Source organism: Epinephelus moara, chromosome 24 (genome assembly GCF_006386435.1).
Source record: "Epinephelus moara isolate mb chromosome 24, YSFRI_EMoa_1.0, whole genome shotgun sequence".
Lineage (NCBI taxonomy): Eukaryota > Metazoa > Chordata > Actinopteri > Perciformes > Serranidae > Epinephelus > Epinephelus moara.
The window spans coordinates 23,616,449-23,640,154 of record NC_065529.1 but is presented as its reverse complement, the minus strand read 5'-3'; the positions used below and the strand labels follow the sequence as shown (position 1 = coordinate 23,640,154).

At 42.4% G+C, this 23,706-nt stretch overlaps 1 protein-coding gene across 7 annotated transcripts; it reads left to right on the top strand.

The window, feature by feature from the left end:
* Positions 1–335: 335 nt before the first annotated feature.
* On the top strand, positions 336–23,446 carry dido1 (death inducer-obliterator 1). Of its 7 annotated transcripts, none has more exons than XM_050037184.1 (17): positions 336–460; positions 1,977–2,071; positions 3,928–4,046; positions 4,335–5,418; positions 6,771–7,167; positions 8,194–8,562; positions 11,001–11,220; positions 14,187–14,748; positions 14,866–15,025; positions 15,181–15,297; positions 15,387–15,500; positions 15,862–16,018; positions 16,124–16,631; positions 16,899–17,046; positions 17,149–17,238; positions 17,341–17,536; positions 19,130–23,446. In XM_050037184.1, the coding sequence occupies exons 3-17, from the start codon at positions 3,965–3,967 to the stop codon at positions 22,828–22,830; spliced, it is 7,905 nt and encodes a 2,634-aa protein (XP_049893141.1). In that variant the 5' UTR covers positions 336–460; positions 1,977–2,071; positions 3,928–3,964; the 3' UTR covers positions 22,831–23,446. The 7 variants fall into 7 exon arrangements, with proteins under 7 accessions (XP_049893141.1, XP_049893137.1, XP_049893142.1 ...); XM_050037180.1 differs by having other exon boundaries at positions 15,387–15,548; XM_050037181.1 differs by having other exon boundaries at positions 353–456; positions 15,387–15,548.
* The last annotated feature ends 260 nt before the right edge of the window (positions 23,447–23,706 follow it).

Sequence of the window (23,706 nt, the reverse complement as noted above, 5' to 3'; positions counted from 1 at the left end):
GTGGCTCCTGGCAGATTTTTAAAAATTATTTTTGGTCAAAAATGTCTATTGATAGTAACAGTTGTCGACCCCTGATATATGCTATTGTGTACCATACAGGTGACAAATTTAAGTGGTCAAAATTCAGGCAAATCCCCATTCAGTTTAAGATTATTTCCAAAAAAAAATCCCAAAGTTTTCAGTTTGTAAATCTTTGCTATTTTTCTGATTATTAGAGGGCTGTGCATTTATAACCTTGTATGTGACTGGTACACCTGTCCATACAAGCCAAACAAACCTAGCATTGCTGCCTGTGCCCGCTCAGTTACCCTCCTGACCAGCGGGGGCGCTGTAGACACATAGAGCGTTTTCCATAAACCGTCAGCCATCTGCCGCAGTCAGTTAGCTAGCTCCAGCGGGAATGGAAAATGGAGGACTGACCGAAGAGCGAGGGCATATCATCGACATTTCTAGCGTGTAGGTGGGTAGAGTACACCAATTAAATATTGTAGCAATGTTAGTGTAGTTTTCATTTATCTGGAATACGTCCGTGTCTCGGCTTTGTTGCTACTGCAGGAGTTGTCCTACTGAAGGTATTCAAGGCGGTGCTGAATATGATGCGCCTGACGACGGTTGTAACGTTAACGTGTGTACAGCTAAACTAAGCTATTCATTTTGAACCTGTACATTCGCCATGTTTCGTTTGACAAGACTCTTTCTACAGAACAAATATATCCAGTAGCTCGGTTTTGTGCAGTAACGGTATGTGCTTTTTGAATGTTAGCAAATGCTAAACAGCTACAGGTTGAGTGTGCCGCTAGCTTGCTCATGCCCGTGGTGGCTAATAGCGTTAGCCGTGGTTGCTAGCTACACGTTTTGCAACGCTCAGTTCCTCGTTGTGAGACGTAACGACAAACGAAGGGAACGAAGAGGCAAAACATGCAGTGGCGTGTCTAACGACATTCCGTGATTTGTTGGATGTGCCCCACCCAATAATGCAGCATAAGTTGTGCCACTTACGGTTTAGGATTGCTAACGGTAGATTGAGTCGTGGTTTGGCAAAATGTTGGCTATGCGGCCATCATTGGATGTGTAAGGTGTGCAGGAGGTGAGGTTATATGTTGTCGTACTTTGCTGTCTGATATCGTCAATATTGTCGGACTTGTTTCATACATATCCATAGGTAACGTTTTCAAGATAACGTGTGATAACGATGCATGATCGTGATTGTGATCTAACAATATTTAGGCTATATTATGCGCACCAAGGCCCCGTGCAGCCTCCCTCGTTCGGTGCAAGGCAGCAGCTACTGGACCTTAAATCGTCGTCTGCAAACATAGCATCAGTGTGTCGATATGCCATTTCGCTCAACCTGTGCTTGTTAGAAAGACTATTTTATCGCTGTAGTGTTAAATCTAATCTTCGTCCCGAGCCCCTCCCACCTCTCATGGCAACAGTTTTCCTGCCATTCACGTGGCACAGTGTCGTGACCACGGGTACACAATTGGAGCAATCCTCTTAAATCACTTTCAGTCTTTGGTGGGTGTTTTTTTAACTGTTGGCGGTGTAAAAGCAAGGCTCATTGATGCCCCAATTTTAATCAGATATGATTATAACGGATGCATTTTGACATAATTATATACAATTGCTTTCAGCCATTATAATATTTCGATACGTCACCAGAGAATTGTACATTTACTGTCAGTTGTCAACATACTGTTCACTTACTTACATTTGGTTCTTTTATTTATTTGCAGTTACTACAAATAACAATACTCATTGTTAACTCATTAAGTCGACATTCGGTATTTTTGTTGATCATATAAAGATCAAACTTTGAATAGTTGTGAAACGGATACCAGTTAGTAAATATCTTCAATTTCAAGAAAATTAGCATGATGTGGTGTTGTTATTTGTATTCACTAAACAAGGCTTCACTGTTGCAGCCAAATCAGAGAACTTTGACCCTAACTTGTTTTTTTTTCTCTTCCTGGCAGATCCTTTAACCTTGTACCAAGACTGATGATTGCTGGTGCAAGGCCTTTGTTTTGTTTGAAGAACAACTCTGTCACTCATCACTGCTGAACTGCAGGTACAGATATTGGCTTTTTTCATTATGTGCCCTTCAAGTAATGATTAGTAGGTTTGGCTCTTAGTTACAACAGTTTTTAGTTGTAATTTTCTTTAAGACTTAATAGAAATATTTCACCAGTAATAATTTATTAGTAGTGTTTGGCTGAAGTAAATTTGGTTTTGGACTTGTTATTTAACATTAATAAATTATGGATTTCTGGTTCTCGTCCTAATTTTTGCATATAACTTCCAACTTTTTCAAACGGCAAACATTAACTGTGATTTTAACATCCACGATTTGAAGTTGAAAATGTAGAATTTAAATTGCAATATTCTACAAAAGCGGTTATTTTACAGTATTATACAGCCTTACATGGCAGCATTTGACTATAGTGGGTATGCACGTGATGTTAGTACCACAGTCAGTTCCCCCGAGTAGTAACTTGCCACACTCAGCATCTGTCCTCATGCATTTGCATGGAAAGTACTGCTAAATATAAAACAACTGTGTAGTCTAATTTGCAACTCAACCAGTTAATGCATTTTACATTTTGAAGGCTGCAGATGGTGAATCAGGTAGCCTAAATATTTTTCCAAACCTGACCCCAGACAATCAGAATGTCCTTCAGTGTCCTTGAGAATTTAATTAAGTTGGACACAGTTGGACGAAGCATGCTTTTCATGGTTGATGACATACATGTACGGTATGCTATATATTTGTGTCAGGAAACTCACCTACATTTCAGTGTCTTGTGCAGTCTGACCAATACTGCATTGTTGAGGCCAACACTGCAATCTGATAATATATGTTTATGTTCATTATTCGCCTATTATTATTATTATTATTATTATTATTATTTTTATTTTTATTTTTTTTAATTATTTTTTTTTTTTAGCTTTTTTTTTTTTTTTTCAACATACATATGACTAAAACAATCACAGTACTGATCCCTATATTTTTAAAAAATAAGAATTTATGAACAATAAGCATACTATGCAGGACATTTTACATATGAAAAATCAACTTGTCAGTGGTCTCTGGTGGATAAACTGTGTACCGAAAATACTGTTTCCAAAGTAACTGAACCTTAGTTTGGCATTTCTGCCCTGCAGTTTCTTGTTATGTATTAGGTGACATATACACTGATAAAATATATCTGCAATAAGCTAGTATTCACTGATATAATGTTTAGGAGATTTCATGCTTTCAGGATGTGAGTTTGTGTTGAGATAGTGTGTGATGTTATTGGTATCATGCGAAAAAGTGACGTCATTGCATGCCCTCAATAGAGTTGACATTTAAAAGGTGTTTTGAGATAGTACTGTATAGTGCAAATAAACTGTAAGTGTTTATAATTGTAACACTATTTTGGAGCTAGCATGTAATAGAAACTGTCATAGAAAAGGAATGACATTTGCATTCAGTCATTCTGTTTCTATGTATAGAACAATCCCAGCCCTCCTTAATTATTAAAAACGTGGACGCCCTTAGGGCTGGGCGATATGGAGAAGATCTATAACAGTTTCCTCTGTATCAATATTATAGCGATGCTGGTGGGTTGACTATTGGTGCTTTCAGGAAATATTTACACAATGAGATGTTTATTAAATAATTATTAGTAATTTGGATAAAATCACTAAGTTGGTAAAGAGCAGTCTTATGTTAAGAAAATTACATCACTTTATTGCAATGAAGCCTTAAAAACCAGGAAAAGACGACACTTAAAATACTAGTGTCCAAAATATAAAATGATATCTAGTCTCATACATGATATCGATATATTGCCCAGCCCTAGCAGCTTACAGTATGTGCCATATTATGAAATGAAAAGAGTGACTCATAGCTGGTCTCTTGTGTTCTTCTCTTAACTGTAGACATTCTGTTTGAAAGTAGTGATTGACTCCATCATCTATGGAGGAGAATGTGAGCCCTGAGCTCTCTCTAGCTCCTGAGCCAGAGCAGAGCCAGGACCGCATGGATAGCTGCTCTCAAGGTACCTTGGCTGAGCTTCTTTTCCCCTCATAATAAAGGGGTGGGGATGTTTTAGTAATACTGGGCACAATTGGGGTGTCAGGTTCTATGATTTGTCAATGATATTAAATTTGGGTGAAAATGTAGGGTAAGTACAGGTAATATGCAATTAATTCATTTTCATATCTGTTTTGGTTTATATGTATGTTTGATCACAAAACAATCAGTAGTGTCTTGGCTATGTTGTTTTGTTGGTGGTTGCATGCAATCTTGTTTTTGCCCACAGTCTTCTTTGATTGTTTGTTCACAGGTTTTGGAGACGGGGATACAGAGCAGAAAGAACAGTTTCATACTGAGAGCGAGAATGCGGCCAAAGAGACACTAGAGGAGCCGGACAAGTCTTTCAGGGCCAACAGTGAAGTAAAGAAGACTTGGGCTTTCCGACGGTCCACTGTTGCAAAGAGAGAGATGCCAGTGGAGGCAGCAACAGACAGCTCTGAAAACCGCTGTCCTGTACGGCGCAGTGGCAGGCAGTCTAAGCGAACTGACAAGCTAGAGGAATTCCTCTTGACTGCCAAGAGAGGGTCAAGAAAGAGCGCCCCTCCTAGTGTGGAAAGCGGTGACCCTCCCTCCCAAACCCCAACTGATGCAGAGACTGCCTCAGAGGCCAGCTTTGATGGTAACGCTGACACCAAGGCTGCGGAGGACAAGGTAGAATCCCCAGAGAGGAAGACAAGAAGTAGTGCAAGGAAGCAGACCCAAAGGAGAGGTCGAGGTGGCAGACAGACACGGGGAAGCAGTGGAGTGACAGTCAAAGATGAGGGAAGCTCTGACAATGAGGAGGATAGCAAAGACGCCGCCAAGGCGGACCAGTTACCAGATAAAGATGAGGAGAAAGAAGATGGAAAGGGTGACGCCATTCCTGAAGATGGAGGGAGCACTAATGCAGCACAGCCTCAGCCAGAGCAGGACTCTGAGAGGAAAGAGGTTGTTGAGGAGAAGAACCAACATGGAGATGAAAATGACGAAGTGAATGATAAAGAGTCTGACGAGGATAGCAAAGACAAACCCGCAGCGGGGTTGGTGAAACGTGGACCAATAAGAACCTATGTCAACAAAAAGAGGGCAGCCAATAAGAACACTACCCCTGTTAAAGGTCCTGCTCCTGCCATCAAGACCCTCACTGTTGTCAAGAGGGAGATCAAGCCCAAAGCCGCCCAAGCTGCTGGAATGACACGCATGGCCCAGGTACAACAGGCCGATGATGATGAGAATGACTCTTCAATGTCTTCATCTTCTTCTTCATCGTCATCATCATCATCCATTGATTCTGATGAGGGAGGTTATGACCCCAATGCACTTTACTGCATCTGTCGGCAGAAACACAACAAAAGGTACTTATGTTTTTATTTGTTATTGCTGTAGTTGTGATCATAATGACTGCATTTAAAGTATTAATAATGAAATACATTGTATGTTTAATGAACTTGTTACCATTTGATCTTTATTGTACTTTTTTTTTGATTTCAGAAAAATAGTAATAACACAAGTAGATTGCCTTAAAATTGTTAACACAAACATTTTGCAGTATGTTTGAACACCATTTGACAGCCTGGCTCTTCCAGAGGGTTTTGTTTCATAACATTAGATTAATTATTTACATGTGAACATGGGAAGCATGCACTTTAGATATTACAAAAAATGAAAGAATAATAATAAAGAGCTTGTTGTTAGATGCGATAAGTTATATAAACCACGTTACATTCTCACTTAATTACTCTTGGCAAAAGTCTGACCCTCTTGATGCGATGTGTTCAGTCTACTTGGTCCAATTCCAAAAAAAAAATCTGTTTGGACTTTGAGGGAAAAATACTTTTTTTCTTCATATATATTTTGTATATTATTTCCATCCTTTCATCATGGATGGGTGGCTCTCAATTTAGCCACTTCCTTGTGACAGTCTTTTTACCTGCTGCCAGAAGTCTTTGCTCCAGTTTGTAATCCTGGATAATCCAATCTTCAATTGAGATGTCAATCTTGTACACAGGATTGCATCTAAAAGGAATGTCTACTCCAAATATATTTCCCATAAGTTTATGTTCTGTCAGTAGGGCACAATATCTTCAATACACTTTAAACTCTGCATATTAAAGTTTTATGTTATGAAACTCGAGTTGTCGGGCTCATAGCTACAGCCACTGTCTAATCCCATGCTCATTTGTGTTGATGCACTACTCCATGAGTCTTCAGCAGGTTTTCCCCTGCAGGGGGGCTGCCAAATCATTGTTTGATGTTTTTTTTTTCTTTTCAAAACTTAAAATCTGTTTGAAAATACACATTAACATGAATCAGACTAATTATTGGCAAAGATAAATCAGCCTGTTTGCAAAGAAAAACAACCCATTTAATTTACAGTACACGACACTGATGATAGGCTAACTGTTACCCATGAATCCTTGTCAATGAATCCATAATATATAAATCAGTAAATCTGTCAGTAATTATTGTTTTAATTGCATAGTATTGAATGCACCATATATAAGTATGTTAATAAATGGCACTTAAGACTGACCTTAACGTTACTGTGGGCCCAGTTTAATATGCAGCTCAGTTGTGTATATGTGGTGTGGGGTCCCTGCTCTGTCTGTCTTTCAGCTGCTCTACTCAAAAGTATGAGGAAAGCCAGCATTTTTTATGAGCACTACTTTGAAGAAATGTGGCACTATAAATATTCTGTGCTTATTAGGTTCATGATCTGCTGTGACCGCTGCGAGGAGTGGTTCCATGGAGACTGTGTTGGCATTACTGAGGCCCGCGGGCGCCTGATGGAGAGAAATGGGGAAGACTACATCTGTCCTAATTGCACCGCTAAGAAAAACCAGGTGGTCAGACCCGCCACGTCTATCCTCTCTGCAAGCACAGATATCGGGAAACCCAAAGCTCTGACTTCTGCTCACGCTGTTCTTGCTATGATGTCTGCTGAGAAAACCAACACCAGTGGGCCAGATGTCAGTCAGCCGGCTGCTCAGGCTTTGGCGGCACCTCCGCCCTCCACGACTGGAACAGAGGACATGGGCATCAAAGGCAGGATAGAAAAAGCTACTAATCCAACTGGGAAAAAGAAGATAAAGATCTTTCAGCCGGTAGGTTACAACTGGTATCAACTTAAAGGCTTTGAATTACTGTGTTAGTATTGTTTGGTTTGCTGTGCCTGTTGTTCTGTCCTTCATAGCGCATGTCAAGTGTTGTCCCGATAATCTTAATGTCAAAGTTTTTATGATGCCATGGTTAAATATTTAATGCTGTCAGCAACACACAGCTGAAGTCAGTTTCACCACAGTCACTGTCAAAGGTCTTAAATGTGTGATTGAAATGTAAATTAATTATTAATCCTCCAATCTGTGATTTAGAGCAGTGGTTCTCAAACTTTCTTCAATAATGCCCCCCCCCCCTTTGAAATAATTTACCCTGCAAAACACTTTTGGTAGGAAAAAATGTCATATAAAGAGATACAAAACAGCTGTGTCATCAGTGTTGGATTTACTTAACAAGAACCTGAGACACTGAAATGCTAAATTTCAAATGTTTAGAATCATCACTAAATTAAGGGCAAACAGATTTTTGGTCACTGTGCAATAACACTAAGACTGCACTGTAGTTGCATTGGACCATGCCTTTTTGAAAAGTTGCATGGAATAATGCATTATTTATGATTATTTAAGGAATTATGCATTACATTTCTAAACTAACTTTAAAACAAAAACAAAAATCTCTCACCTCCTGCGCTACCCCATACTACCTCTAGGGGCAGCGTACCCCCATTTGAGAAACACTGATTTAGAGTACGGTGCTGTATGACTCCAGCTGTTTTGAATCTGCAGTGGTGGTGTTACTGCATTTAGTGAATGCAGATTACTACCCAAAAAGAAGAGGCCAGGGGCTCCAGACTCTAAATCAGTATAAAAACAAATAGTTAAAGGCATGGCGATGGCATGAGGAAGCCCACCACTACTTAAACTGATCGTCAAAATATAGTACACACTTTTTAAAATCACTGTTGTTAGCAATAAAATTAATAGTAAAATCATTAAGTTGGCATTGTGACACTATGCAAAATGACATCAGTCATCATTAGCTGTTAATTTTTATGTTGTATTGACTTGGAGCAGACCGTACAGCAGCCAGCCCAAGCCCAAGCAGCCCTGTCAGTGCCAACCATGGAAAAGAAGGCAGCATCCGCAGCAGAGCAGAAAGCACTACCGGACACGGAGCAGAAAGTGGCGTCAAACGTGGAGGTGAATACAACACCAACAGTGGAGGTGTCAGAGGAGAAGGCCGGGCAGAAGGCTGAGGAGGAGTCTTCCCTTCCCAAATGTATCGGGCCTGGCTGTGAGAATAATGCCCAGCCAGACTCTGTGTACTGCGGCAACGACTGTATCCTAAGGCATGCTGCTGCGGCCATGAAGTCCATCACTGATGTCAAAGATCCCAAGCAGAAGGACAAGGCCAAGGCTCAGAAAACCAAGTCTACACCAAAGGTAACTTGGGCCACTTGAAATGTTGCCTTTTGCCTGTCCTTAAAGAAAACATGTTCTTACCTTTTCTATTTAATTAGAGAAGCTGTGCAGGGTTGCAGACATAATATTCTAGCTATAGCAATGCAAAGCACTTTCTTAGAAGTTGTGTATGACTGCTTAACAATCTTTGTCACTGTAATGTCAATATTAGACTTTTGATCTTATGTCCCATTTGAGAAATTATTTCCTAAATTGTGTTTTGAATAGGATGAAGAATGTTTGGGTCATTGTTAGCGTGGCTGGGTACGAGTACTTTTCTATCCTGTCTCTGTTGTTTCATTGTTGATTAGCAATACAGAAAACTAACATCCATGTGTATCTATCAATCACGACCTAATATTTGCACACCCAAGTGTTATTACAGTCATGTTTGGGATTTAAAAATAATATAAAAATCCCATTTGAGGTTTGTCTCGCCAAGGTTCCTCTTGTGGCTGCACCCTCTGCAATAATATGATGTTACAAGAGGTCATATCTTAGCCCGACTAAAATGCTTTAGAAGTCTTTGCTGTTATTCTAAAATACTGCTTAGAAGTGAGATTGCTAATGAAATGGTTACTGGCAGTTGCTACTTTGTGATGTCAGAACGTCTTGATGTTAAAATGCCTGTCTTACGAATTAAATTTAGTGGGTTAACAACCTAGATTTCATCTTCACAAAGGCTGTTTCATAAAACAAAACTGACTCACATTTCACAGGGTCAGATCACAAAATGTACCTGCAGTGGAGCAGGTTAAGTTCTATGGATAAGTTAAAAATAAACATGGAGTCTGTCTGCTGACCAGTCAGCTCATGGCAGCAATCATCCTCACTGGATCATGAGTACACTGAATGCTAATTAGAGTATATGAAGGTGTTGAGTAATGTATGTAGGGGCCCACATTGCTTTGCTTCACAAGCTAAGTTATTGTCAGTGATAACATAGTATGTTGTAGTCCACTAATGCTACTGATGTGTCCCAGTTCCAGAGTATATGTTGTGACTTCATAGGTGAAAACTGTTTTCTAGATGCAGTGCCATGAGTTGTGTAAGTAAATAATTTTCCCAATGCGCCTTAAGAATGGTGGGAGATAAGTCTGTTTTATTTAACAAAAGGGGTATCGAAAGGAATATGGCTCCTAACATCTAATCTATACAATGTTTTGGTAACTATACACTGGAAAATATCAACAGTGTCTTACTGTCTTTTAATAACAAGTATTCTTACCTTTACCTTACTTTGTATAGTTTAATGTTGTCCCTGTGCTCCTAATATTACCCTAATTTTGCCTCTGCAACAACATAATAACCCAGCAGGAGTCAGCAGTCCTGCTCTTGACTGACCAGTTGTTACAAACCCTGCCTTTTTCATCTGTACTCAAAGCTAAAATAAAAAATCCTATGGTCTCATTACTTCAAAAAACCAAATGGACTTTTATGAGATTGCATCTTAAAAGCATGCATTGCAGTCTTATTATTTTAAGTGCCATGTACATTCAGGGAAACTATCTTCCAATCAGTCAGCTTTTTCCTAATTTATATGCACTGTTTGATTTCAGCTCTGTTAGAATCTACTGCATTTTGCTCTTATTCATGGTTGCGCTAGTTCGTCGCCTCTCTGTGTCTCCCCAAGGGCGTGGCTTTGGAGCACAGTAGAGGAGAGACAGGAAGTAGACATTACTTGACAGTACTTGAGTTGACAACAACTTAAAGTACAATAAAAGCAAATTACAGAAAACTAAAGATGGGTGGACTGATGTTAAACAAGTGTGAATAATACATGTAATTTGTTAAGCTATGACGAGCCACTAGGCCAACTCTAACAGTGTAAAATGCCCGAGGGTGAAGCTAATTCTATAAAAATAATAACAATGCTGCCCATCTGCTTAAACTTGAGGAATTACTGCTTGAAGAAAGACTGCTGATGATGAGCTTGCTTTGTGATTACAGGTCCCTGAAGGCAATGTCTGAAATTAACTTTTTAGCTCGCTTGCATAGACCAGTAAATTGGACCTGCCAAGAATAATTTGGTACCGTGTACATTTTTCATAGAAATATATCCAAGTTTACAGAAGCTTAGATGCTACATGCAGGGCAGTGTAAAATGCTGCCAATGGAGAGCCTGGTGTTTAAGAAACACTGTTAATTTCGTTTGTACTGGACTCTGTACACTGTTCAGTGGCTACTGAGGACAGAAACTGGGAACAGGCAGGTTAAAGACCGTAAGGGTCAATTATTGTTTACGATGGACAGATTTCCCTGGCATTTGGCACTACATCATAGAGGGAATCTATTTTTAAAAGCCAACATGGCTCAAGTCAAACTGTTCTGTATTTTGACCGTAATGATTTCAAACAATGCTCGCTGAGTGCTGCGACTAAAAGACCTGACTGTGTGTGTGTGTCCTCCTGTCCACACAGAGGAGCGTCGCTGGTGGGAAGAGGACGCAGAAGAAGACCCAGGAGGAGTCGGACAGTGAGGAAGACTACAGTCCTGATCCAGATGAGGACAGCGAAGACGAGCATGCTGAGGAACACCCGCCCCCGCCGGCCACTGCGTCCTGGTCCAGCGACCATAATTACATTGCAGTAACACCAGAAAAGACTACACCCATATCACCAACAGTGTTAAACAAAAAGTGTATGTATCTCTTTGAAGGTCTTGGGCTGTTGTTGAAACCACGTTGTTATGTTTTCATTATAAATGGTGCTAACGTAATTTAGAAACGATCCTGACATATGGGGACAAACATAAGCGCTCTGGAGATGAACTCCCCTGTATGCTAGACTTAAAAATTATCTGCAAAGTGTTGTGATTTTGATAATGTGAAGGTTTTGTTAATGAAATGTCGGCAGCTGTGGAAAAAGGTAAGTGCTATTTGTGGCTTTGGGTAAGTATTCAATAATCCAGAACATTTTTATTCTTTAAAGGGGCGCTCCACAGGTTGCACTCATCAAGATCATTTTATCAGGTGCCTAAGCATGTTGGCACAATTTTATAAAGTCTTCTGTGGCTGTGATCTCAGTTTGGGAGACTTTAAATTCCTAACAGAAAGCCTGCGTTATAAACTAAAGGCAGGAGTTTGGAAAATGTAGTAATTCACCAGGCAGGAAGGGTTTGACAAATGATGTTTAGGTATTCTGGGAAAGGCTCCAGCTTTTTCCTTTTTTGGATCTTTACCCTTGCCATAGATAAAAGGTCAGGATACCTCGGCCTCAGTCAAATTGGACTATTCCTTTTTAATATGACTTTCATGAGTCCCTCCACTTTTAAAAGTGCAACACTCAATTGCTGGAGTTCCTCTTTTGAGTCCCTCATATTTAAAATGCAGAGCTGTACGTGAAAACCTATAAAAGATCACGTGGTAGAGATAAAAGCAAGGCAGTAATATCTTATGCTTCACCATGAGGTGTATGGATGTGATGAATGGACTGGTGCCTGTGTGTGTATGTTTGGAGTGTGATCTTTAAATTACCTGCTCAAGTCTCTCCACTTCCTGGGTTCATCACCTCAGCTGTTGCCCCATATAAAAGGTTCTTTCCTCCCTTTCTCCAGCAGGTAGGTGTCTCCGAATTCTCCTATGTTAACGTGGATCAATGAAGTTACTGTAGCTCATATTCAGCTGTTAAGCACAACTTTGTGTTTGATCAACCCTCAATGTTGTGGGTAACGGGCTGACTTGAATTTTTTTTTGATTCATATTGAATATGTTGCATTACCTCTCGTGGGAAACTGGCTTTGAAATAAAAGGTGATATAACAGATTTTAGGATGGCTTGATTGATTATGTAAGCAGTGTTGGCTTGCTGTAGGATACCTTGACCAGTTCAGCTCAAACAAATACATACTGATGAATCTACACACTGCGGAGACGTGAAGCCCAAGAGAACCCCAGATGGTGAATGGCTGCAGAAGAAGGAAGCTCTGCCACAGAGACTGGACCACCTGGAGATACTGCAGTGAAGTTCAGAAGGCTCACAGCAGAAGAAAGAAGCTGAAGACCTGGGCCTCACGCTGAGTCAGAAGAGGAAGACCCATGCTCAAGTTTTTCACACACATTTTGCACCTGATGAGATCTGATACATATATTGAGAGGAACATTTGTTGCCATGAAATGTGGACAGTTTGTTTCACCTCTCCTTTATAAGGGGTCACTGAAGGCACCATGAGGATCTTAACTGATGAGTTAGCAAGTGTTAACTTTTAGTACATGCATCTTCTCAGGTCAGGAGATCAGTATGACCACTGATTGTTGTGTGATTAAGAGAAACAGGAAGTCTGGCTCACTGATTTGTTCTTTCATAGCTCATATTTTGCTGAGTGATATTTTTATGTGACAGTCTATTATTTTGAGGAGATGGTTGACTGGTTGCTTTGGGACTCTACTGTTGCTCTGCACAATATTATTGTGGTTTTTATATTTAAGTGGGTGTGTAGTTTGTGTATTCAAGTGGGGTAATGCTTAAACTAATGCAGCTTTAACATGCAACTTGGACATAGATGATGCACTAGCACATGCAGATGACATTTTGAAAAGTGTTATGTCAAGTGTGTATTGTCATTTTAGTCTTGCTGCCACTTCGTTCATAATTTTCTTCACATAGTCTGATGTGAATAGTGGTTCAAGAAATGTATTACTCACCTGCATCTGGATGATTAATTCAAATGAGAGAGCCATTAACAAGACTTGGGTTAAAATGCTTTGTGGGTCAGAGCTCATTGCTTTGTCAGCTGGTTATAGTATTAGTGGTCAGGGTCCACAGCTGAGCTCATGATCTGCATGAACACTGTGAGAATAAGTAGGTTATAAACTTCTTTCTATATCATTTCTTTTTATTCTGATCACCATATCCCATGTGAGCAGGAGCATTCATGCTTTGGTGGCAGTGAAACAACATTTTAGCCAGTGGGTAACGGGTTGATGCTGCTTGTCTCTCACATTCAAGTGAGGGACCCTGGTAGTTGTAGTCCTGTCGTCTCAGTCACTGCTGATAGGAGGTTTACAGTAATACTGTACACAAGATAAGTCACTGGAGTCTTGTGCAAACTCTTGCTGAGGTGGAGAGGCAGAGAGATAGACTGTAGGTCATCAGTTCCCTCTCTCCTGTTGAGATCTGTGGGTGCAGAGAATCAAGGTTGTCTGAAGGAGGAGTACGAAGACCACTGCCATTAAATAATATTTGGGATGAACATACTTCTCTCTCAAATGACACTGCATGAACTGCACAATGTATCTGCCATCCACTGCTACAAATAAAGAGGGCTTTTAACTGCCCAGTGGTCAACTTTGTGTTTATTTCAGAATGTTTAGTGCAATATGTCCAGTGTACAAACAAGAAAAAATGTGAACTACATTTATTTTTTTGATTGAACAAGAGGGATTCATTGTAGATCTTACCATTTTGTATCACTTTTAAGGTGTAAAGCTGACAATAGTCCTCTCAAAACAATGTGGCGCTTTACCAGTCGTATGAATGTAGTCTAAATTATCAACGTAAAATGATTTTCTGCAGTGCTGGTTAAATACTGTCCCACTACATGCTGTATCTGCTGACATTGTAATGATGGCATGTTTTTAAAATGTCTGATCTTTTTCTTGGTTTCCAGCCCCCTCTAAAGAAGAGAAGCAAAGTGAGAAGGAACAGAAAGAGAAAGAACCAACCCCGACTCCTGAGAAACCATCCCCAGCGTCCACAACACCAGTCAAAGGAAAGAAGAAGTCCCCGGCCACTAAAGCTTCCAAGGTTTCCCCAAGGGGCAGGAAGCCTTCCGCTCAGTCTCCCAGCTCAAAGATGTCCAAGAAAGCTACGATACCTCAGAGTAAAACCACTACAAAGTCCAAGAAACCAGGTCCGAAGCCCGTCCCTACCCCGTCTCCGTTTCCCCCAGGTCCGATCCACGTCACAGGAGCACTGAGGGTCACCAAGTCCAACTTTACCATTCCTAAGAAGCAGCCACAACAAAAGGATTCTCCATCCCATAGCAAGTCATCCCCATCCTCCAGAGTCCCATCATCTCCTGTTTCCTCAGCTCCACCCACTCACTCCCCATCCTCCAGACCCCCACATCCAGCTGCGTCGGTGCCCCCTGCGTCCCCCATGCCACCGCCACCCAACAACCAGATGCGAACAAACATCCGCCGCTCGCTGACAGACATCCTCTATAAGAGGTAAGAGGCATACTAAACCTAGTTCAGAAATATTTCTCTTGTTAGACTATCTTTAAATCTTTTGCTGAGCACCTTCACACATCAAACACCAATATTTGTTGTGTCTCTTGCCACCAGGGTGAGCGACAGTGATGATTTGAAAATGACTGAGAGCGAGGTGGCAAGGCTGTCAGTTGCCATTGAAAAGGAAATGTTCAACCTTTGCCTTAGCACTGACAGCAAGTACAAGAACAAGTACAGGTCCCTCATGTTCAACCTGAAAGATCCTAAAAACAAAGTGAGTCAACATACACATTTATGCATTTATGTTTTCAGTCAAGTACACATCTTGTCTTAAAGGAAATGCCTACAGCCTGAAAAGCTTTGGTCTTTATGATTCTCTTGACGTCCCTCATGTTGATGTTAAACAACTGTGTGGTATGTTTGTCTCAGGGCTTGTTCTACAGGGTGGTGGGTGGCGAGGTTAGTCCCTTCAGACTGGTGAGACTAAGTGCTGAAGAGTTGCTTTCCAAAGAGATATCTGAGTGGAAGAAGCCAGATGCTCCTGAGGTAAATAATACTTTCCTTTAACTAAACACTAAGCACAGGTCACCTTGATAGGAGTTTGGAATTAAACTGAATATGGTCATCTTCTACAGGCCCAGTCTCCCAGTTCAAGGGCCCATTTGGGGCATTCCAGACTGGGCAACAGGCATGACTCTAGCTCACATAGTATGGATATGGAGGATGCTCCGCCAACATCTGATGGAGATGTATGTATCTCTGCCACCACTTCATCTGCTCGCATGGCTTCTGCTGCAGTAAGTGGTGGCATGCTGTCTTTCTTAAGCTTTCACACTTTGATTTTCACCTTTGCATGGGGCGCTTAGTACCAGGATATTTCAGATTAATGAAGATATTAGTTATCTTGCCAACTGTCCTGTTTTTCAGTGCTTTTTCTTTGTTTCTGAAGCTTTTTCTTTCCAAATCATTGTTGAGCAGTAAACCTACTTGCATCTACCTTGCACAATATGCAGTGTTGTACATCTTAATAATGAAGAATTACAGGTGTTACGTGGATTATTACCATCTGTTCCAGTTCAACTAAGATTTAATCGTGTTCTCTGCCCTCAGGACCAAGATGACTCCACTCCTTCAGCTTCGGCTCAGTCCTCTGCTGCGGAGGGGAACACTGGCAGCAGCGTGCCAGACATTTTCAGCAACATGCTCAAAGACACCACTGCTGAACACAGGACTCATCTGTTTGACCTTAACTGTAAAATATGCACAGGTAATTGAGAGGGTGACATGGAAGTGTCAGGGTAACATTTATCTAGTGAATTAAGCATGATTTGTTTTACTACAGATAATTTTAATATTGAGTCTTGCCCTTTAGGTCAGAAGACAGAAGATGAGCCTGCAGCTAAGAAAGCCAAACTGGCCAAGAAGCCTGAAACTAAACCTCCCAGACAGGAGCTGCATTCATCCAGGTCAGGGGACGTCTCCCCTGTCAGCCAAACACAGGTCCCCACAGCTTACCAGCCCCAGGACCCCGTAGCCTACCAACACGCAGTCCCTCCATCCCACCAGTCTAACATGGAACCAGCTGTCGCAGAACCACAGCCGCAGCTTGACCTCAATATGATGGTACCTCCAGTCCAGGCCCCTGCAACCATCGCCCCAACTGTGTCTTCTGTCAGCATCACCCGTAGAGACCCACGCATGGCCAGGCACAGCTCCGGTGTGACCGTCACCCACACTACTCCAGACAAACCCATCAACAACTCATCAGAGCCGCTACCAGCTCCTGTTAGTGCTGCAGTGGAGGTTGCACCCAAGGCACCGCTGCCAATGCCCCCAGCTCCCCCGTCTTCAGTAGCTGTTTCCAAACCAGGGAAAACAAGGTGCTCAATCTCATCACACTTTTATGAAGGGTTTTGTGATGCACTAACATTTGTTAGCAATGTGTATCTGTATGGTGTGCTAAAATTGCATGAGGAACTATATTTAAAATTCTGTTTTAAACAGGATTGGTGGTGCTACAGTGGAGTATGATGGGCAGTGTCAGTGTTCTATTCCTACACTGTATAGCCCCTTTTACATTCATAGAATAGTACAGGCATGAGATTATGATTTTGTGTTTTCTCTAAAAGACTGTTTTGTTTTTACAGTACATCTGACCCTCCTCTTGAGGGAGAGACAGCAATCTTCCTCCATGGTCAAGAGAAGATTTGGAAAGGATTAATTAACATGCAGTCTGTGGCCAAGTTTGTCACCAAAGCTTATCTGGTGTCTGGATCCTTTGAGCACCTGAAGGAGGTTAGCAGTTAGACTGATGATTAATTGCAAACATTATTGAATGCAAAACCCTTGGAGAGGGTCAGCAAGAGCGTCATACTTAGTGTTGTCAATGTTTTGCAGGATTTGCCAGACACCATTCATGTTGGAGGACGGATATCTCCAAGCACAGTGTGGGACTATGTTGGAAAACTGAAAACCTCACTCTCCAAGGTTTGTTTGGAGAGAAATTTCATTGTATAAAAGTGCTTAACATTTTTATTTTAAGGTCTGGCATCACTTAAATACTCTCTTTTGCTTTGTCTGTGTTTGCAGGAACTGTGTCTGATCCGTTTCCACCCAGCAACAGAGGAAGAAGATGTGGCATATGTCTCTCTCTTCTCTTACTTTAGCAGCAGGAAACGATTTGGTGTGGTGGCTAACAACAATCGGCGAATCAAAGACCTCTATCTCATCCCACTGGGCTCAAAGGACCCATTACCCTCCAAACTCTTACCGTTTGATGGGCCAGGTAAGCATTTACAGGGCTACACAAATATACCTTTGCAGTGACGTGAATGTAATTGTTTTTATTTTAATGTTTATGCTGTTACATTTTTTTTATACCCATGGTGAGTATATTTAGTGTCATCTTTGTCTTTGGACTCAGGTTGAAATGAGAGCATGTTGATTCATGGGTTTGTACTGTAGGGGGCACTCACACTCCTTGTTGAGTCTCCCTCAGAAAACACCTCTCTGCATGTAACAGCTGCTGTGTTCTCTGCTGTGTATCTGACTTTGTACCCTACATTTCTAATAAAGGAAGTTTGCATCGCAGGTTGGTGCCATTTGAGTCCAGTCTCAGCCTGTTGTTTCTTAAGACTTGGCTCCTACATAAACAGAATTGAACAACTGTGTAACCAATAAATCGCTATTCATTAGGTTGTCAGCCATTTCATGCCATGCTAGTGTTTATGGTTTATGGTGCAGCATTGGGATTAAGCAGGAAATGTTCTTATCGTGTCCTCCTAAATGAAGAATCAGCACTTGGTTTAAACTTTGCCATCAGTAGTTGTACAACAATGTTAACAGTACCCACGTTGCTATTGCAGCTCTGGTAAGTACAGTGGTTGTACACCTCAGAGGGTCTGTCTGCTCCTTATGTAGTGCCTCAGACATTTTTCTTTTATTAATTGAGTAGCTTCATAAAGATAAAACTACACTTTTTGATCTCCAACATCAAATTTCAGTAGGGGCTAATGTATGCACCTTTCTGTGGATTAATCATAGTTATATTATAAGTTACAATCGGTTTCAGTCTTTTGCAGTCATTTTTTAGCAATGTTTGGGTGCAGTCTAGCGATGTCAGTCAGTAATTTAGAGGGATTGTGATTCATTTTAACTCTTGGCTGTATCCTATAGAAGCGTAATGCACCACTTGAAATATTTGCCCTGTTTTTCTGAATTAATGAGATTATCTCAAAATTATGTGAAAAGGTTTAATGGGGAAAAATCTGCTCTTGTTTGAATTTAATTAATGATGATATGATGATGATGATAATCTTGTTAATTCTTGCCTAAGAACTAACAAGATTACATTTGTTTTCAACAAAATAATCTTATTCAGAGAAACAAGCAGATTTTTTCTTCATTACATTTTTTCTCAAAATTTTGGAATAATCTGAAAAACACTTGTAAAGACAATTGATTTTTTTTTTTCATAAGTGAACACATTACACATTCGCAATATCTGTCAGGGCATCTACAAAAAAAAAAAAAACTTCAAAGTTACAAGCCTCCTGATGACAGATGTTTCTCTGCAGCTGGTGCTCATTTACCCATGTCAGCAAGTTTTTTTTACTTCAGGTTTTTTAATTCACCACCAGGTACAATGACAACTGACTGAAATATAAAATTGCATATTTCTACTATTGTCATTTGTCGTATCAAAGGAAACACTGGAGAAAGTTGTGAGACTTTTTGTGCTACTCATTCTTTTTGTCTTTGTGGGGAAAGTCAGAAATAGTCAGAGTTTAATACAAAAAAACGATAGTTTCTTTTATGAAATTGTGTCTGTTATTCCACACGCACGTTTTCTAAGATTCTTGTTTCGTCTATCTTGCAGGGCTTGAACCAGCTCGTCCCAACCTGCTCTTGGGGCTGCTGATCTGCCAGAAGGACAGAAAGCGAGCTGCTGCTCCGTTGGAAACTGTGGAAAAAAGGTCCAAGACTGAAACTAAAGATGCCGACGACACTGGCCTTCCAAAGCCATCTCCTTTAGTCAGAGCAGAAAGAAGTACACGACAGAGTCTTGAAGTCCCCTTTAGCACAACTCCTCCAGGGTCACCTCCACCCAGCTCTGAGAGCTCAAGCAGCACAGTGGCCACCTCCTCAGTCCTTTCCTTCTTGTCTTCTGTCAAGTCTACAGCCACATCCACTACCACAGGCAAGGACTCCCCATCCTCATCGAGCTCTGTTGCTTCCTCTGCAGCAACTGCCACTCCTCTTCAGACCATTCTCAACACTCTCTTTGGGAAGAAAAAGCATGACTCAGAAGCTTCCAACTCCCCGTCTGATCAAGGCGGGGAACACTCCCTCCCACCCCCTATGATGCTTGACCCCATTGTGCAGCAGTTTTCTAAGGAGAAACAGTTGGAGGAAGATGAAGATGACAGACCGTATGACCCGGAAGAAGAGTATGACCCCAGTAGGGGCTACAATGTGCCTAAGAAGCCCGTTGAGTTAGTAAGCAAACCTGAAGTCTCTAAGCAGCCTGAGGTGGTAGCAAATGAAGGAGATGATGTAGCGTATGACCCAGAGGATGACTCAATTTTTGATGATGTCAGAACTGTAGTACCAGGTCAAACTAAGGTTGCAACTGACCCTTTGACTGATCCACAGAAGATATTGGAGAGCCTTAAACAGATTGGAGAGCAGACATTCCAGAAACAGGGAGAACAGCAAATATCATCTACAGGGACAACTGTTACCTTATCAGCACTTCCAGACACACTCTTAACTCAACCTACCAAATCCCTTTTAGCCAATACTCAGCTACTGCAGCTTGGCAAAAAGGTTGAGGAACTAGTGAAGTCTTCATCGGTTGCTCCCTTGATCAACCAAAGGAGAGATCCCCGACAGAGCAGGGATCCTCGCCAGGCTGCGGCTGGCTGGAAACAGACTGATGAACCTGAGGAGCAAGAGGAGACATCTGCTCCATTGGCAGATTCTACTCCTGTCTCACAACCTGTGGTTCACGAGCCCGAGCTGTCTAATGTAACTGAACTCCCAGACTCCTCACAAGGCCCAGAGACACCACTGCCTCACGAGGAAGTGAAAAGAGAAACACTACCCTTCATGGAGTCGAGTGAGGCAGAGGTGGCAATTCCATTATTAGGGGAGGAGGTGGAACCTGATATGGAGGTCAACTATATGGATGAGAAAGAAGTGAAAACTGAGGAAGCTGAGCCAATCAAGGCAGAAACAGAAATGGACAAGTACAGTATTTGGCCAAATGCTGCCAGTATTTTAAAAGCTGGTGAGGACTCAGAGTATGAAGAGAATAGCCAGGATGCACCTACCACAAGTTATTATAATGAGCCTGCACACACCTCCACGATAACTTCTACAATCCCAGTACTCACGCAGAGCTCAGCAATGGTTGACACTCTCCGCTCACTTGAGTCCCATCACATGCCACATCACATGTCAGCGTCAAGCTTCGACAGCGAGTACAGATCTCCAGCTGACATTCCCCCACCATCCAACTTCCCCCCGCCCCATCCAATGCAGGGACAGAACCTGATAATTAGGCCTCCGCCGATGTCTATGCCACCACCCATCCAGGGTCTTCCTCCAATGTCAGGTCCCCCTCCTATGCAGGGACCCCCTCCACCCATCCATGTTCCTCCCCCTGTACGTGGTCCTCTCCCTATGCAGGGTGACAGTAGCCAGCAATATGGTCCACCTCCGACTGCATACCCTCCCTATCAGAATCAGTGGCCAGGCACCCAGCCACCATCACAGCAGCAGCAACCTCCTCCTGGACCACCACCTCAGAATATCATGCCACTTCGAGGACCACCACCACCATTCCCTCCAATAACCCAGAGGGGCCCTACTCCTCAAATGTTTGATCCTTCTGTTCCCCCACAGTACGCTGGACAGCAAGGCCTCCCTCCAGGCCTTCCCCCACCTCCTACCTTTGATGGACAGAGCAGTGTACCTCCACCAAGATTCACTGGTCCTCCTCCACCATTTAATTTTCCTGCAAACAGAGGTCCTCCTCCACCTTTTACAGGGCCACCTCCCAGTCACTTTGAAAACAGACTCCCACCTCCATCCCACTTCCCAGGCCCCAGAGGTCCTCTGCCATCTCAGTATGGTGACCATGGGGCTCAACCTCCACTAGACCAATCTCGAGGCCCTGCAGAACAGTATATCAAAGAAAGTTCTAGCTCTTTTAAACTAAATGTGGACCAGATTCCAAACACTATCCATATTTTTAAAGACAATCAGGGTCCTCCACCAGGTCCAGCATACCGGGGACCTCCACCTAACCAGTACGAGGACAGAAGAGGCCCACCTTCTAGCAGCGAGATGAGCGGACAGCACTACAGTCCACATAACCAATATGGGAGCTCCAGACCACACTCGTCACCACCACATCGAGGATCTTTTGATGAGCACCGAGGTCTTCCCCCGCAGGAGGGTAGACCCCACCCTCAGCGTTTTGGAGGATCAGAACGGTACCGCTTAGATAGGCACTCTGATGAGGCTAGACCTGTTCGCCATAGCGGGCCTTTACTACCGACACCTTCAGAGGCTCCCATAGGCCCTCCAAGTCGCATGGGAGCCCACAGTCCCGACATGCACCGGGACGACCCCTGGCGCCGCCACTCTCCTGAAATGAGGAGGAGGAGCACCACCAGTCGAGAAGACTCAGAACCTCGCATCGGAGATCGTTTGAGCCGCTTTGAAGGAGGGCACAGAGAACCTCTTCCTGGACCTGTACCAACCTCTGAAGAGAGACAGAGGGAGCTGTCTGAGGACCGCCGGAGGGAAAGAGAGCGGGAAGTCTCCCACACCGGCAGGCTGTCATGGGACAGGAGCCAGGGCAAGCGGTGGAGCAGAGAGCGAGAGTGGGATAGAGCCAGAGAAAAGGACCGTGATCTCGAGCGCAGCCGAGAAAGAGATCCAGAGCGTGGCCGAGAAAGAGATCCAGAGCGTGGCCGAGAAAGAGATCCGGAGCGTGGCCGAGAAAGAGATCCGGAGCGTGGCAGAGAAAGAGATCCAGAGCGTAGCCGAGAAAAAGACCGGGATCCAGAGCGTAGCCGAGAAAAAGACCGGGATCCAGAGCGTAGTCGAGAAAGAGAACGGGATCCGGAGCGTGGCCGAGAAAGAGACCGCAGCAGAGGGAGGGAGGGTGAGAGGCACAAGGAGACGGAGGGAGAGCGACACAGGGATCAAGACACAGACAAAAGGAGAGACCGGGAGAGAGACAGAGCCAGGGATTCTGACAGGAGAGACTACGACCGCGACAGAGGGAGAAACCGTGATCGAGAGCGTGAACGTGACCGTGAGCGAGACCGAGACAGGAGACGGGACAGATCCCGAAGCAGGGAACGAGACCGGGACAGAGACCGTGGGAAAGACCGGGGCAGAGACCGAGACAGGGAGAGGGAGAGAGATAGAGACAGGGACAAAGACAGGGATCGTCGGGACAGGAGCAGAAGCAGAGACAAGAAAGAGGAGAAAAAGGACAGTAAACATGATGCATCCAAGGAAAGTGATAAAACTGCAGAAAGTGGCAAGAACATGTCCTAGTCTCTGTTTTATGGACATGACATTATGGTTTGAAGGACACTTCAATCTTTGAACGGTTGAAATCCAGTTGTATCACTGTAAATGTAGATGAGCAGTATTTCGTTAAATTTCCACAGTTGTGTTCGTACTAGAAAAAAAGTTTGACAATGTTTGTATTCTTTTTGTCACTTAAAGGTTTCTAACTTTGTTTTATTACATTTGAAAACAAAAAAAACTGAAGGCCATCTAAGTTGCTTGTGTACCAGATGTATTAAGTGGGCTACTGAGTCCTATGACATGTACCTTTCTCCTCTCCAAGCAGTCTTTTTTTTTTTTTTAAGAAAACAATAATGTAACTGAGTAACACACCATTTGCAATATGTAAATATGAATGTATTTGTGTATATACTGATGTTTTTAATCATACTTTTCTAAGTAGAGAAAATAAAAGCCATATATCTCAGATGGATAATGTGAAAGTTAAGGAATCACTGTTTACACACAAATGTGTGTTTATATGTCCAGCAGCATTGAACTTAAACGCTCCAGTTATCTACGGTAATACATCCCATCAATGGTTGTTAATGAAATGTCCTGATTTTGTTTCAGCTCAACCAATTAAACCTGTTTGATGACTTATGTGTCTCTCTGTTATCAATACTTGTTTTTTAAAAATAGAGTAAAAGGTCAGTTGAAGGTCCAGTGTGCAGAATTTAGTAGCATTTAGCTGTGATGTTGCAGAACTGAAAGCTCTCCTGTGTGCCAAGCGTGTAGGAGAACTACGGTGGCTGACGTGAAAACAAACTACGTCATGTTAACAGCTTCAGAAAAACAAATAGGTGAAATGCAATATCACACTGAAGGTTATCTATAAAAGACTACTGTAACAATTTCATT

What these genes read in the sequence shown, in the direction of transcription:
- dido1 (XM_050037180.1), top strand. Translation starts at nt 3,965, where the DNA reads ATGGAGGAGAATGTGAGCCCTGAGCTCTCTCTAGCTCCTGAGCCAGAG. An exon ending in TGAAAGATCCTAAAAACAAA is followed by an intron (nt 15,026 to 15,180) that starts GTGAGTCAACAT and finishes TGTTTGTCTCAG; the next exon opens with GGCTTGTTCTACAGGGTGGT. An exon ending in CTCGCATGGCTTCTGCTGCA is followed by an intron (nt 15,549 to 15,861) that starts GTAAGTGGTGGC and finishes CTCTGCCCTCAG; the next exon opens with GACCAAGATGACTCCACTCC.